This window comes from Phragmites australis, chromosome 3 (genome assembly GCF_958298935.1).
Source record: "Phragmites australis chromosome 3, lpPhrAust1.1, whole genome shotgun sequence".
Classification (NCBI taxonomy): Eukaryota; Viridiplantae; Streptophyta; class Magnoliopsida; order Poales; family Poaceae; genus Phragmites; species Phragmites australis.
The window spans coordinates 47,598,812-47,612,834 of NC_084923.1; the positions used below are offsets into that span (position 1 = coordinate 47,598,812).

Consider the following 14,023-nt stretch of genomic DNA (forward strand, 5'->3'; position numbering starts at 1 on the left):
TTGAGAGGCATGAAATTTTATTTATAAAGAAAAGGTTGCTTTCTGAAGGAAACTTCAGCAGTCATAAAAAATACTAATGCGTATCATGATAGCTCCACTTGTGTACATCTAAGAAATATTTGACCAGCACTTCAAAGAAGGCATCAAGGGTAAGTATTACAGTCTGAGATAGATATTTAAAGCAGAATATCCAGCATAAACCATTTAAGAAAGCAGGAATGCAAGAATATATTTGATGCTTGCATTTAGTCCAGTTTCCAAACCAATGAGACATGTGTAAATGAAACATGGAGGATTTGTGTAAATATTAAGACACTCCTTCAAGACATGAATCGAACTACAACCTCTAGAGTGTGATAATCTACCTGTACATGGTGCAACATCCAACATGTTGCTTGACTGCATGTTTTTGGCATAACTGAAAATGAAACCAACGACGAAGAATTGTAAAATCTGAAAATGAAGCAAAAATTCAGTCATTGTGTGTCTGTATTCATAAATCATCTCAAATCAAACTATAGTGGCACATATAGATGAAAACAGATATCTTGCCAGCAATAAATATTTTTTAGTCAGTTACAATCACGCAAACAACAGTAAACCAGTTTGGCACTTTATTATTGCTGATTTTGCTCCATTCGGAAGGAATGATAATTAGAAGCAAGAAATCATTCCCTAGGTAGTGATGAATATAGGCAAAAAAAAAAAGGAACTCGGGAAACATATGCATTGAACACTGATCACATACAGAATGCATACTTGACTTCATGTCAACACATGTCGTATCGGTTGAAGAGGTTGCCAATATCTGAGTCCATAGTGGATGCCGTTAGTCCATATTCCCATGATCATCAGTGTCCACTGATGACCAAGGTTCTCCTGAAATTAGGATAAATTTGTTCAAAGCTTATATACCTTTTCACTAACTTAAACTAATGCATCAATCATGTCAGAGCAACAATTTTATTAATTAATAATCACATATGAAATAATACCATGAAAATGGAAGACTACATATTCCCCAACTCAATCACAAGTACAAAAATCTACAAAGAGCCATCACGCATCAAACAAGGTTGACAGGATGATTCAAGAAAGCAAATATATTAGACATAGCTTACATCTATACATTCGACACTGGTACATAGTTGTTAGCAATTTAGAAGCTCCAGAAATTCGAGCCCAGCGGTCAGAGAGCAGAAACAAAATTTTGCAAGCTTCCCTGAACCACCGTGCATGCTAATCCATTACTCATGTTAACTCTCAGGCATACATCACTGCGTGGATGACACGATCCCATAGCTTGCTCAGGCCATCCTGACAACAGCGAGAATCTTCAACTTTGCACATATCAAAGTTGCTGCAAGAAAGGGCTCACTCTTCAAATCTCAAACAAGCAGCTCTGCTATCCTATGCACACCAAAAAAAAAAGAGAGTATTAGTGTGGACTGCCATTTTGGCATCCAACATATATAGTGCTCACTAATATGCTCCATCTCCTGCCATTTTTCAGGTCAAAGAATGCCTGCCCCATATAAACTTAGACTCCAGAATTTCAGACTAAACAAACAAAAGTAAGTAATGCTAAGAAACCAACCTGGGCAACTGTATCCTCAAACTCAGTTGGCTCCACACCCTTGTCCTTCTGGATCTTCCTCCTCGTCGTAAACATCCTCTGTAGCATAAGCTGACCCTAAAGTTAAACCAAAGTTAACCTCTGAACCAAAAAAGCTTAAAATGCATTAAGCAGACTGTTCAACTAAGTCAAGGGATCTCATCATGTTAGCAATTATTAAATTGTTGTCTAGTCAAAATACACTCCATGTCTTACGAAAATATTATCATGCACAAGCTATTGGTTGATGAATCCAACATCCAAAGAGCAGAAAACACATCTTTTTTGCAGCCTACTATGTACCATTACATATGATGCGAAAGGGAGGAGAAAATGAAGCTAATGAGCCGCAACCAGTGTTATCCCTAAAAATCTACATGTGATCAAATGAATAACTAAAAAAAACAGTAAACAAGGTTACAACAAAGGTATGTAACATGTATTAACAAAAAAAGGACATCAAAATGAAGAAAAATTGATGTCAAAAAATGAAATGAACCGCCGTGAAGCTGTACATTTTGTGTAATGGAGCATGCAGCAGCTGATTCATACATGCCAAATCTGTTAGCCATTTTCTCCCACTGGCAAACACGGGCATCTGGAGATCAGTCCAAGTCATTGAAATGAAAGTAATGATGCATCTCATAGTCAACAACCAAATTCCTGGAAAACTTATGAATTCTTGACACGCTGCGATTACACCGGAGTTCTAGGGCTAAAACAACATGTGCAGGAAACCGCCTACTACGCACCAACACAGACCTGATATGTGACACACCTTGTACGATACAATGGGGAGACACTACGCAAGAAGATCGAGACGGTAACATCAGGGCGCTGAAGAGAGAGGATCCGGATGCGTACGTCAGTAGCTTCGCACGAGACGGTGGCTAGGGGAGAGGGCGAGCGTGTAGGTGCGGCGCGGAATGATGCGTACCTTGTCGATCTTCTCGAAGGAGTCAGCACGGCACCGGGTCCAGCCATCGATGGCCTCATCGGCAACGGCGCAGAGCTAGGAGGGCCAGCCGGTTCGTGAAGCTGCCGCCGTCGGGGCCAGGGCCGGGGCACGATGAGCGGGAGCGCCTCTCCCGCTTCTCTGCAGGGGTCACCGGATGCTCTGCCTTCCCAGCGGTGACCGCAGCCTCCTACGGCGGCGCCGCCGAAGTAGGGGCTGGCTCGGGCGGGAGCGGGGGCTACGGGCTGTTGGGGCTGAGCGTCGTGGGGCGGCTGTGGACGCAGCCCATGGGGATTGGTCACAAGCAGCAGCGGCGGCGCATGGGTAAGGGGAGTGAAGTGGATGGCGCCAGTGAGGAGGAGGGGACCGAGGCCGGGGTTGGTTGTGCTGTGCTGGGAAGGTGGGTTCCACTTTGATGCTGACAAGTCGATCTCTCTCTGAGCTAGCCACCCCACGGGGTCACTGAAGCAGGAACAGGCCACGCGGTACCCGATTCGGCGGCGGCCGACCTGCGGGGGTCTCCGGGATGGGGGCAGGGGATGCGATGGTGGGGAGGTGATCGGCGGGGTGGTCTTGGCCTGGGACGCTGGGGTGAGGTGCTGGTCTTGGGCGGCATCGTGATGGGAGCTGGGGTGGCCGGGGTGGTGGTCGGGCGGACCGATCCGCGGGATCGAGAGAGTTCGAGGAGGACGATGCGGTACGCGGTTGAGGGACGATCCTGGCCAGTTGTTTTGCATCCGACGAATGATAGAAAAAACGCTGACGTGGACCATCCCAGACACGAGGAAAGCGACCACGTTTAGACTAGTAAAGATGGGCAGAGACATCCATCGTCTTCAGCCTTGAGGGCTAACTCGCCCCGGATCATCTGGAACCGGAGTAAACCGTGCGCGTTTGACTGGTGGATGTCACGTCCGGGTTGAAGATTAAACCGAATGGATCAAAGTATACTTATACTCCCGAGAGTTATATATATACTCTTAGAGTATATATTCTCTATTATGATATACCATATATATTAATTGATGAACTTCTTTATCATTATAAGTATACTTATATACTCATTCTAAGGTGCTTCAATGTAAACTACATAAAAAATAGTAAAAAAGTTCATCAATTTTATTAGATTTTGATAATATATTTATATTTGTACATAAAATATAATATACTGCTAAAAAATGTCAGACCACCTTAAAAAACCTATACATGTGTACATATACATCCAAGTGGTATGACATCATAAGTAAAATAACATAATAACATCATTAACTTAAACGTACATTCGTTCTAACAAAAAGGGTTCAGCGTTGCAGCGGAACTTCGTCTTCAACTGGGCAACTCTACAAGCAATCGGTGAAGAACACACCCTAGAAAGCACCATCATTTACGGAGTCCTCAAATTCTTCCTTGACTTTGCAACATTAATTGGATATAGCAAGTGTGAGTACATAGAATACTCAGCAAATATGAACAAGTATGACATAGGGCTAATAACAAGAATGGCTTAATTCATGGGGTTTATTTGTATAAATACTATTTTAGTAGTAAAATGGTTATAAAAGCAACCTATTTACTGTATAAAAGATCTTTTAAAACTTGAGCCAACGTTCCAACCACCTTGCTCCTCAACCGAGATTTCAACCACCTCTAAACAAAATTGATCTTGAATCACAGTTCCCACTACTGTGATCCACCAGATCCAATCCAAAACCAACCCGACAATCCACCCGACTACATATGAGGAGTCCATACCGCTCATGATCATGAGTACGGTTGATATATCAGTTTTCACTCCATAGAGGTCGTACACTTTACCCACAAGACGTGTCTTCCTATTTTACCGAGTATCTGTTGACCGGTAGATGACTTTACACACTTCCGAGGTGTGCGCTAGGAATCCACTGCAAAGCGTTTCCATCACCTCTCTCAGCACGTGTCGACCCGCTGAGGTTCCACCATCGTGGGAGTACGCACTCTACTCTAGAAGCCCCCTCTTATGCCTTGCGGTTCTAGAAAGTACACCATTCCATTCTTGTACCACCAAATATTCTTCACCATGCTGAGAGGATAGCGAATTACTCAGATAGGTCCATCCCATATTAGGCTTGTGGTTGTATTGTTTTCATAGGTGGTCGCTTCACGAACCGATCCTTAATATGGTTTAGACAAGACCGCTATCAACCAATATAGAGAGATAACCAATATCCGACAAAAACAACATTCTTGCACGGAACACATCCACAGGCTAACAATCATGCAAAACTTGCCCAGACTCTACTTTCTAAGTCTAAACATTTTTACCAAAGTTATCATCATGATTCACATTTTTAATCCAAAAGCATCATTTGCCTATACTACCCATAAATAAGCAACACTAAGCATAATATACCCAAAATATGACAACCATACTATGACTACAAGAAATATTAGGGAAAACTAGTAAACTCTAATCATGGGATATCACAATTGACTAGTGTCAGGACCCTGTCCTCAGGTTACCCTGTGCCTCATGTATCAATCTCTGGATCAAGTAGTTGATATGCAAAGAATTTAATAAAATAAAGTAAAATAATTACCTGAACGACGCGAAAGATGGTCTGGTGGACAAAGATCCATAGCAGAACAGCCAAGCAGAAGAGCCTACAACACAGCGGAGTGAAACAAACAATGCAACCCAATGCCACAGGCAACTCGGGTGTGGACGCTGCCTTATACTTCTTCTCTTTAACTTCATCTGGATTGAGGTTCATCTTCATCTCAACAATCTAAAAGCAGTAAGATTGAGTGCAGAAGGTACTCAATAAATCCTATACTACTTTAAGGGGTTGATAGATGTATAAAAGATATTTCAAGGATAATGCTCTATGGTATAGTTTTAAGCGTAAAACAAGTTTTATGCAGGTATTCAGTTATATTCTCTACTGTTAATCTTTGGAAACAAAGATAAGATAACTTGATAAAAAAAAAAGCTTTTGAGACAGTTTAAAAAAAGTAACCTAGTAACAAAGCTTTTGAAACAATTTAAAACAAGATAACCTAGTAACAAAGCTATTGAAATAGTTTAAAATCTAGAAAATAGTAACAAGTTATATCTGAGGGTTTTTCGATCCTCGGAGGGGCTACACCATGCTCCGTGGTCACTTTTATCACATCTGGTGTACCTCTAGTACCACATAGATCCTGACAGATTGAGCCAATAACCTCATCACATGGACATCTAGTCCACACACTCACTCATTACGACACACGCACCAAGAGTCTAGTCATTAGGGTTACTGCTTTCGCATGTCCATGACCGTGGACATGGCTACTCGAATAGGTTTACACTCTGCAGAGGTTGTACACTGTACCCATGCGATATATCCAGCCTCCAACCGTTGCAAACGGAGGAGTGAATCATACCGAGACACTTCAATCACCTTTCTTGTCGGGCTTTTCTATGAGATTTACCCCCAAGCACCAGAGTCCATGTATTGAAGGCCAGTCTCTTTTTTAAGCCTAGGCCGGTACTAGCAATCTTCAAACAGAGGGACAGATGGCCACTTGACTGCTCGCTGCTCTCAACTTTCTAGTATGATGCCCAACTCAATCCGGTGAAGGAGAAGTCAAGTCATGTCCATTCAGGATGCATGGTTGCTTGGGGTGGCCAAGCATGATGTCGCAATGACTCGGTCCTTAAACGGCCATGGCATGTATCTTTTAGCAATGAATACTACAGAGGTGACTCAAGCCCCCTAGGACCATCCTCATCTAGAGTACTACTCCATCTGCCCTCGCCAAACAGTTTTCATCCATTTTTACACATCCCCACCATATCCCACATGACATTAAGGATTTTACAACCATCACGAAATTCATAATCATCAAGGATTCATGGTATATGAGTTATTATTGATAACAGTAAATCTTATCTCTGAGGAGAGGTGTTTTAAAAGTGACGTCTCTGATGAGACATATTCAATCCTAAGCATGCTAGATATCAAGATGTCATATATCATTAATATAGATAACAACAAGTAATCCTAGAGTAATATGCACTTTGGATGATAACATTTATGACATGACAAGTATTTAATAGGATTAACTACTACAAGCAGTTTGTAAAAGTGGAATACATAGCGCATACGATATAAGTCTAGTTTTAGTTGATCATGTAGATTAGTTAAAAATATAGGTTCAATATGATCGAGGATATAATACTTGCCTTCCCAAATGTCAATTTATGATTGGTCTTGTCATTCGAGTCTTCCGAGTTCTTCATCATCAGGCCTTGCCTTCAGATCCTTCCTTGTGTTCTTGCTTAAAACCTTGACTTCGAGCCTACGCAGATTAACGACGAAAGCGCAAAATGACTAAACAACGGAACACTAGAACAAACAAGAGAAACACCAAAACTAAAGAAGAAGAACAGTGAAAACAACGAAGCTAATCTAGTGGAAAGACGATTGACAACTCTTAGTTAAGCAAAACTGTCGTAAGGAGCCTAGCGGAAACATCTAGCGAAACTAGGTCAAGTTGTTAACCTAGTTGTTTTATTAACTTATGAGAAGTCTTCAACAAGCCATTAATAACTAAGTGAGTATTTATTAGCCCCAATTGTTAGAAGGCAATAGTTAGGGTTTCTACATGTAGGTGAGTGCACGTGTACAAATATAAACGTATATGTGCTACTTACATCTATATATATGTGATCATATAGACATATATATATATATATACGTAAGTATAACTCTAGGTGATTATATGTGCTTAAGTGTAGAGAATAATATTCTAATCTATAACACTAAACTAAGTTTATCTAGTAATTAATCTTAATTATCTATTGTTGCTTAACTATCTCGCTAATTAGTTATAAACTATTTCTATGGTAAAAACATGCATATAATTAATTAATTAGGTTAAACTATTCTTAAAACTAATTAATTAATTATTAAAAAGGTATTCAATTAATTAATTACTAATGTTAAATTATTCTATTATATTATAATGACATGTATCTATGGATTTATCAGATACACTGGTTAATCTTATTACTTTAATTAAACTAAGATTAATCTATAACCTATAGCATGAAATGACCATCTATGTCTAAACATTAAATTAAAGAAAAACCTTTAGTTTAATCTAACAATTATTATATTTTGCAACAGGATTAACCCTACACTTGAACTAGTTTAACATATGCAACTATACTACGATTATAACCTAAACATGGTTATCAATTTATCTAACTCGACTTTATTTATCAAAAGGCGAGACCTAACTCTAGGTTAAATGCTGCGACAAGAAATTAATACCAGACGAGAAAATTAAACGAACTCCAAAAATTATAAGATTCGATCGGGCGATAGATTATGATTTTAGAGGAATATCGACAAAAGAATTGTCAAAATCGGAGTTGAAATGGAGGAGTTATGACCATCAGAAGTTTTGTCGAAAAGATAATTCCGACAATAGAAAAGGGTACTATTTTGTGGATGTAAGACCCGCGTTGCCGGGATCTCCTGTGCCTCCTGTATCAGTCCCTGGATTACGTAGGTGATACGCACAGTACAACAGTTGTAGTATCACAGTCAAACTTCGTACAATACATTAACGTACAGTGTACTTTAAGTTACAAACCATATTGTCTCTTACAAATATGGCCTAGCGGCCTTCATGAAAAGCACAGCGGAAAAAGGACCCAAGCCACAAGCAGCGAGGGTGCGAACACGACACGTAGACTACTCTTCGTCTCCGGCTTCGCCCCCAGCAAAGTCGGCATTATCTTCTTCATCTGAATGACAACAAGAGTGAGTAGAAAAGGTACTCAGCAAGCCCTATACTACTTTCAAGGGTTTGATAGATGCATAATGAAGTATTTCAAGGATTAGGCTTTACGGAATAGTTTTAGCGTAAAGCAATTTATGCAGGTATTCAATTGTATCATCAATGATTATCTTTAAAACCATTTTAATAGTCCAAAACCAGTAACAAGCTTTATCTGGGGGTTTTCGGTCCTGGAAGGGGCTATACCTCACTCCGCAGTCCCTTTTATCACAACTGGTGTACCTCTAGTACCACACATCTTCTGGCGGATCGAGCCAGAACATTAACATACGGACATCTAGTCCACACACTCACTCATCAAGACACGCGCGCACTGAGTCTAGTCAACGCGATTGCTGCTTTCGCATGTCCATGATCGTGGACACGGCTATTCGAATAGTTTTACACTCTGCAGAGGTTGTACAACTTTACCCATGTGATATGCTCAGCCTCCCACTGTTGCATGCAGGGGAGCGAATCATACCGAGACCCTCCATAACACCTTTCCTGCCGGGCTTTTCCACGAGACACGCCCAAGTACCAGAGCTGCATGCTTCCGAAGGCCAGCATCCCTTTTTAAGCCTTGACCGGTACTAGAAACCCCCAAGCATGCGGGACAGGATAGTACTTGCCTGCTCGTTGCTCTCAGCCTCCTGGTATGATGTCCGACCCAGTCCAGTGAAAGGAAAGTCAAGTCCTGCTCATACAGGACGCATGGTTGTACGTAGTGGCTAGGCTAGACGGGCCGCAAGGACTCGGTCCTTAAGCGGCCGGGGTGGGCATCTCCCAGTACGAGTATTCCTACAATACCACATGCCCCCAAGAGCATCCCCTCCCACAGAGGACTACTCTACCTGCCCCCGCCAAAACAGTTTTCACCAGTTTTCACACATCTCCCACCATATCCCACACACTATCAAGGATCTCACACCTGTCACAGAATTCATATCCATCAAGGTTCATGGCATATGACTTTAATACTGGATAATGGTAATTTGTCACCTCCGAGGAGATGCAGTTTAAAAGCGACGCCTCTGAGGAGACGTATTCAATCCTAAGCATGCTAGATGTCAAGACGTTTTCCATCGTTAATATAGATAACAATAGGTAATCCTAGGGTGATATGTATTTTGGGTGAAGTTAGTTATGGCATGGCAAGTGTTGATAGGATTAACTATTACAACATTTGCAAAAGCGTAATACATAGCACATGCAGTAGTATTCCCAGTTTTAGTTGAACATGTAGATTATCGGAAAACATAGGTTCAATATGATCAAGGAAAATAGGACTTGCCTTCTCCGGAGTTCTCCTCTTGATTTTGGTCAAAGTCAGGATCCTCCTCAGCCCGAATAATCCCAGCACAGATCTCGCAAAACAAATGTCCTTGTTCTTGCTCTTGCTCCTCTGTAATTCACAACTACTATCAATACGGCTAAACTAAAGAAAAACCGATCAACACCCATTGAAAAGCCAAACTAGTCCTAACGAACACTACGAGGTGATCAATGAGTAGATCTTGATTTTCGATGAATTTCAGCGAAAGAATCGCCGAAATCGGAGCCAGAACGGAGAAGTTACGGTTCTGAGAATATTTAAATCTAAAAAATATGGAAATACACTATTCATGGGTGGGGCCCACTGAACAGTGAAAGGGGCCTGTATGAACAGTGACCAGGTGGGGCCCACTTGGGCTCCACCCAAGCCTGGATGGGCCGGGCTCGGTTCTACAGTAATGAGCCCGCACAGTGCGGCCTACAGAGTCATCGGGCCGGCGGCCTATGGCCTCTAGAACCTGGGCCGGCCCAGGGGGCATGGCCCATTTGCGGTACAGGCCGGCCTGGTCGATTGGTCGGCCGGTGGGCCAAGCGGGGGTGCGCGGTAGGGCAGCCCACGGCGCACGCGCGCAGCGTGCGGCGAAGTGGAGGGGATTTGGCGTCGGCGGCGAGGGCTACGACGGCGTGGCGCAGAGAAGCTCGCCGGCGACGAGTCTCCGCTAGGGTTTCGCCGCGAGAGCTAGACGCCGGGGCACTACGCGGCACGACGAACTCAACTAACAGCACGGCGACGACGGTGAGCGGCGGCGGCGGTGTCAGATCAGTGCCGGAGGGGGAAGCGGCGGCGCGGCAAAATTTGGCAGCACCTCCCCTGCATGGGGAGGCGTTCTTCCTGCAAGAAAATGGGGCTCTGGGTCCCGAAGACCTTGGCAGGATGGCCAGAGAACACACATACGACGCAGGCACGCGCCGGCGGCGATCAGACGCTGCGGCGGAGGAAAAATGGTCGGCGGCGCGCGACTAATAGCCTCTAAAGGGCTCGGAAACTCCCACTAACTAGCCTAGGGGGATCCTAGGGGGCAAGGGGCTCACCGGAACGGCAGGGACGAGACGACGGCCGGCGGCGAGTTGCGAAGAGCGGTGGCGACGCTTGCGGGCTCCTCTTCGCGGACGGCTTGCGTCGGCTTCTGACGAACGGGAGGCGGCACGGGAACGGCGTCCGACCTCCGATACTCCTTGACAGCCCGTCGGCGGTGTCGACTAATCGGCGAACGACGGTGGCGTAGATTGAGACGGAGGCGGCGGTGATTTGGGCGGCAGGGTGGGTGAGGTACGGTGGGGGGCGAGAAAAAGGGGAAAGAAAAGGGGAGCCGGAGGCTCATATTTATAGCCGGAGGGGAGCGGGGCAGCGGCAATGGCGCGAGCACGCAGCGCATTGTGCTGGCCCGGTGAGTACGGCGGCGAGCGGCGTGGAGGGCAGCGAGGCGCGTGGCGTGGCAGCTTCGCGCTGCTTCGGTATGGGCGCGGGCGCAGAAGTCTCCGCGGCAGGGCATGGGCGAGTGGCGCTGTGAGAGGGAGGGGGAGAGAAGAGAGAGAGCGGTAGCTCAGGGGAGTGAAGGACGGCGGTGAGCGGCGTCCTCACTGGCGGCGGAAGAAAGGAGAGAGGAGAGAGGAGGCGCTTGGTCGGGCGGCTGGATGACGCGTGTCGCGGCGAACGGCTGAGAGGAAAGCGTACACGGGCGCAGACGCCTTCGTGCGCGGGCGTGCCAGCGGCCGAGGCGTGCAGCGGGCTGGGCTGAAAGATGGCCCAGGCGTGGGGAGAGGAAGGGCGGGGCGGCCGGATGGGTTGGGAGACAGTATGGGCCGCGCCAAGGAAAAGAAGAGAGGCCGGTGTGGGCTAAGGGAGAAGAAAGGAAAAGAAACCGGCCCATGGGGAAAATTAGAGAAGTAAAGAGAGAAGAGAAAAAGAAAGAGAGAAACAAACATGAAGTTTGAAATAATTCAATTTGGCAAATTTTGAATTTGGAATCCTGACTTGGATTAAGATCAACTCCAATTAGATTGAAGTTGATCCATTTTGGATATCTGGTTTAAAGGGGATTTGAAGCTGATCAGAGTCTAAGAGTAGGTTTGAATTGAGAGACATTCAATTCAAACCTCCACACAAAGAATCATAAAATCCAATAATGCATGACAGTCAACCTAATGCAGTGATCATACTAGAATTTGCACTGGTAAACTTTGGAACAACTAGTCAACTCAATACCTCCAACATGTATGAAGGTGTATGCACTGGCATACATACACATCCCTGTACATGTACTAGCTTACTTAATATGAAGGCACACACGAGCGGCGCGGGGAGCAGAGAGGGGAAAACAGGGTGCTCACCGAAGGTGCCCGGAGCTCATGGTGACGGGAAGCGGCGCAGGCTTTTGGTGTGCTTGTAGGGACGCGAAGAGGAGCCGAGGGCAACGCGGTGCTGTTGTTGTGCTTGTGCTTGTGTGCTACTCGCGTGTATGTTTGAGTGTGTGCCTGTGAGGTTGTGTGCATGGCGTGAGGAGGTTCCTTCTGCAGGTGGATGAAGGGAGAGGAGAAATTGGTTTTGTTGTGTGGTGAAAAGGTCATAGCGGGTGTGAATGTGGTCGACGCGTGGTGGCGGCGTGATCCTTTTTTCCGCTCGGTGAGAAAGATTCGGATGCCGGTGTTGTGTATGCTTGTGTGTGCGTGCAGGGGCAATAGCATGCATGGCTGACAGGTGAGGGTGGTGAGCTGGGAGAGAGCTAGTGAGGACTTTTGGGGGCGAATGAATAGTAGCCAACAGAGAAAGATCAGGAAGAGGGAGTGGGAAGAAAGATCTGAGAGTAAGGGAGCGAGAGAGAGAGAGAGAGAGAGAGAGTGAAGGATATGAAAGCTGATTCAATTGCATGTAATTGAATTGAATGAATTAGTAAACTGGATTTGTAATTATTCAAATGAATGATTTGAATTTGAATTGGGTCGAGTAATTCAAATTAGATTTGAATTGAACATGTCTTGAATGATTCAAATTGCATTTGAGTACGAATTTGACGAAGATTTGATTGAATTAGAATTTGAGATATTTGGGATTAAATTCAAATAGGAGTATTTGAATTTAGATCTAAATTTGGATTTTGCATTAATCCAAATAAGAGGGTTTGAATTTAGGATTTGAAATTGATTCAAAGAATATTTGAAGTTGGATTGGAAGATCGATTTTCATGGATGTATTTGGATTACGAATTTGCTAAAAAGAACTTAAACAGATTCAAATCTGAGAGAGATTCAACTTTGAATCGCCACACAAAGAACCATAAGAACCATTAAACCAAAATGCATATGATCAATGTATTGCAACGATTAATTTAGAAATTAACCTAGTGATGTTTGGAGTAATTAACCAAAATAATATATTTGAATATATACATACGAGTATATATACATCAAATATATATTTCCTCGATTTTATATTAGTTTAATAATTAGAATTTTTTAAATTTGGAGTGAATTTTGCAATTTTCTAATAATGCTAAAACTCAGGGTGTTATTACCAGCATGCAAGTTGTAAAACAAAACTTTATAAAAATAGGCGTAAGATGTTTAAAAACACTTGTCTTCTCCGAAGTGCTGCTCAAAGTCACCGAAGTCTTGATCTTGGATGTTGTCGAACGCTTTCGAGACAAACTCCTCTACACGCGAACAAACAAGTAACACTAGGAATAAGCACTAAAAAACATAATAAACACAAGCTAGATCACAAATTTAGGATGATTTTGGGCGTAAAAACCGTACAAATCGGAGAAACGACACGAAAACTATAGCTAAACTAATTTTTAAACCGCTAAAAAAGAACGAAAACTATTTTTCTAGAATTAAATCTAATTTTAAAAGTCCTAAAACATTTATTTAAAGTTTTATGGAATTATTTTATAGCATAAAACTGAATAAAACAATTTATAGAATTTATTTACATTTTTCTAGAAATAAAAATAATTTTATATGCAAAAAAAACCTATTAAAAGCATTTATTTTATCAAAGAAACCATTTTTAAACATTATCAGAATTAATCTGTATTTTCTAAAACTATTTTCCAAATTAAAAACATTTTTAATAACATTTTTAATAATTTTTACACTAGAAAAACATTAAATAACATTTATAGAAATAAAAAATAGAGCTAAAAACATATTAAAACATTTATCTAAATTATTTTCTATTTTCTGGAATTTTTTTAGACAAAAACCTATTGTTGGACTAAACAAATTATCGTGAATTATTCTTCTAAAGAAAATTCAAATTACTGCGCAACGATGATATCATTAGGCTAACCAGGCTCCTAACACGACGA

General features: G+C 42.9%; 1 protein-coding gene across 1 annotated transcript; it reads right to left on the reverse strand.

The window, feature by feature from the left end:
• Positions 1-1,088: 1,088 nt before the first annotated feature.
• On the reverse strand, positions 1,089-3,343 carry LOC133910806 (uncharacterized). The gene is made up of 3 exons (XM_062353067.1): positions 2,553-3,343; positions 1,598-1,693; positions 1,089-1,360 (listed from the first exon to the last, which is right to left on the reverse strand). Exons 1-3 carry the CDS (start codon positions 3,341-3,343, stop codon positions 1,264-1,266), a joined length of 984 nt encoding a protein of 327 aa, XP_062209051.1. The 3' UTR covers positions 1,089-1,263.
• Between the last annotated feature and the right edge of the window lie 10,680 nt (positions 3,344-14,023).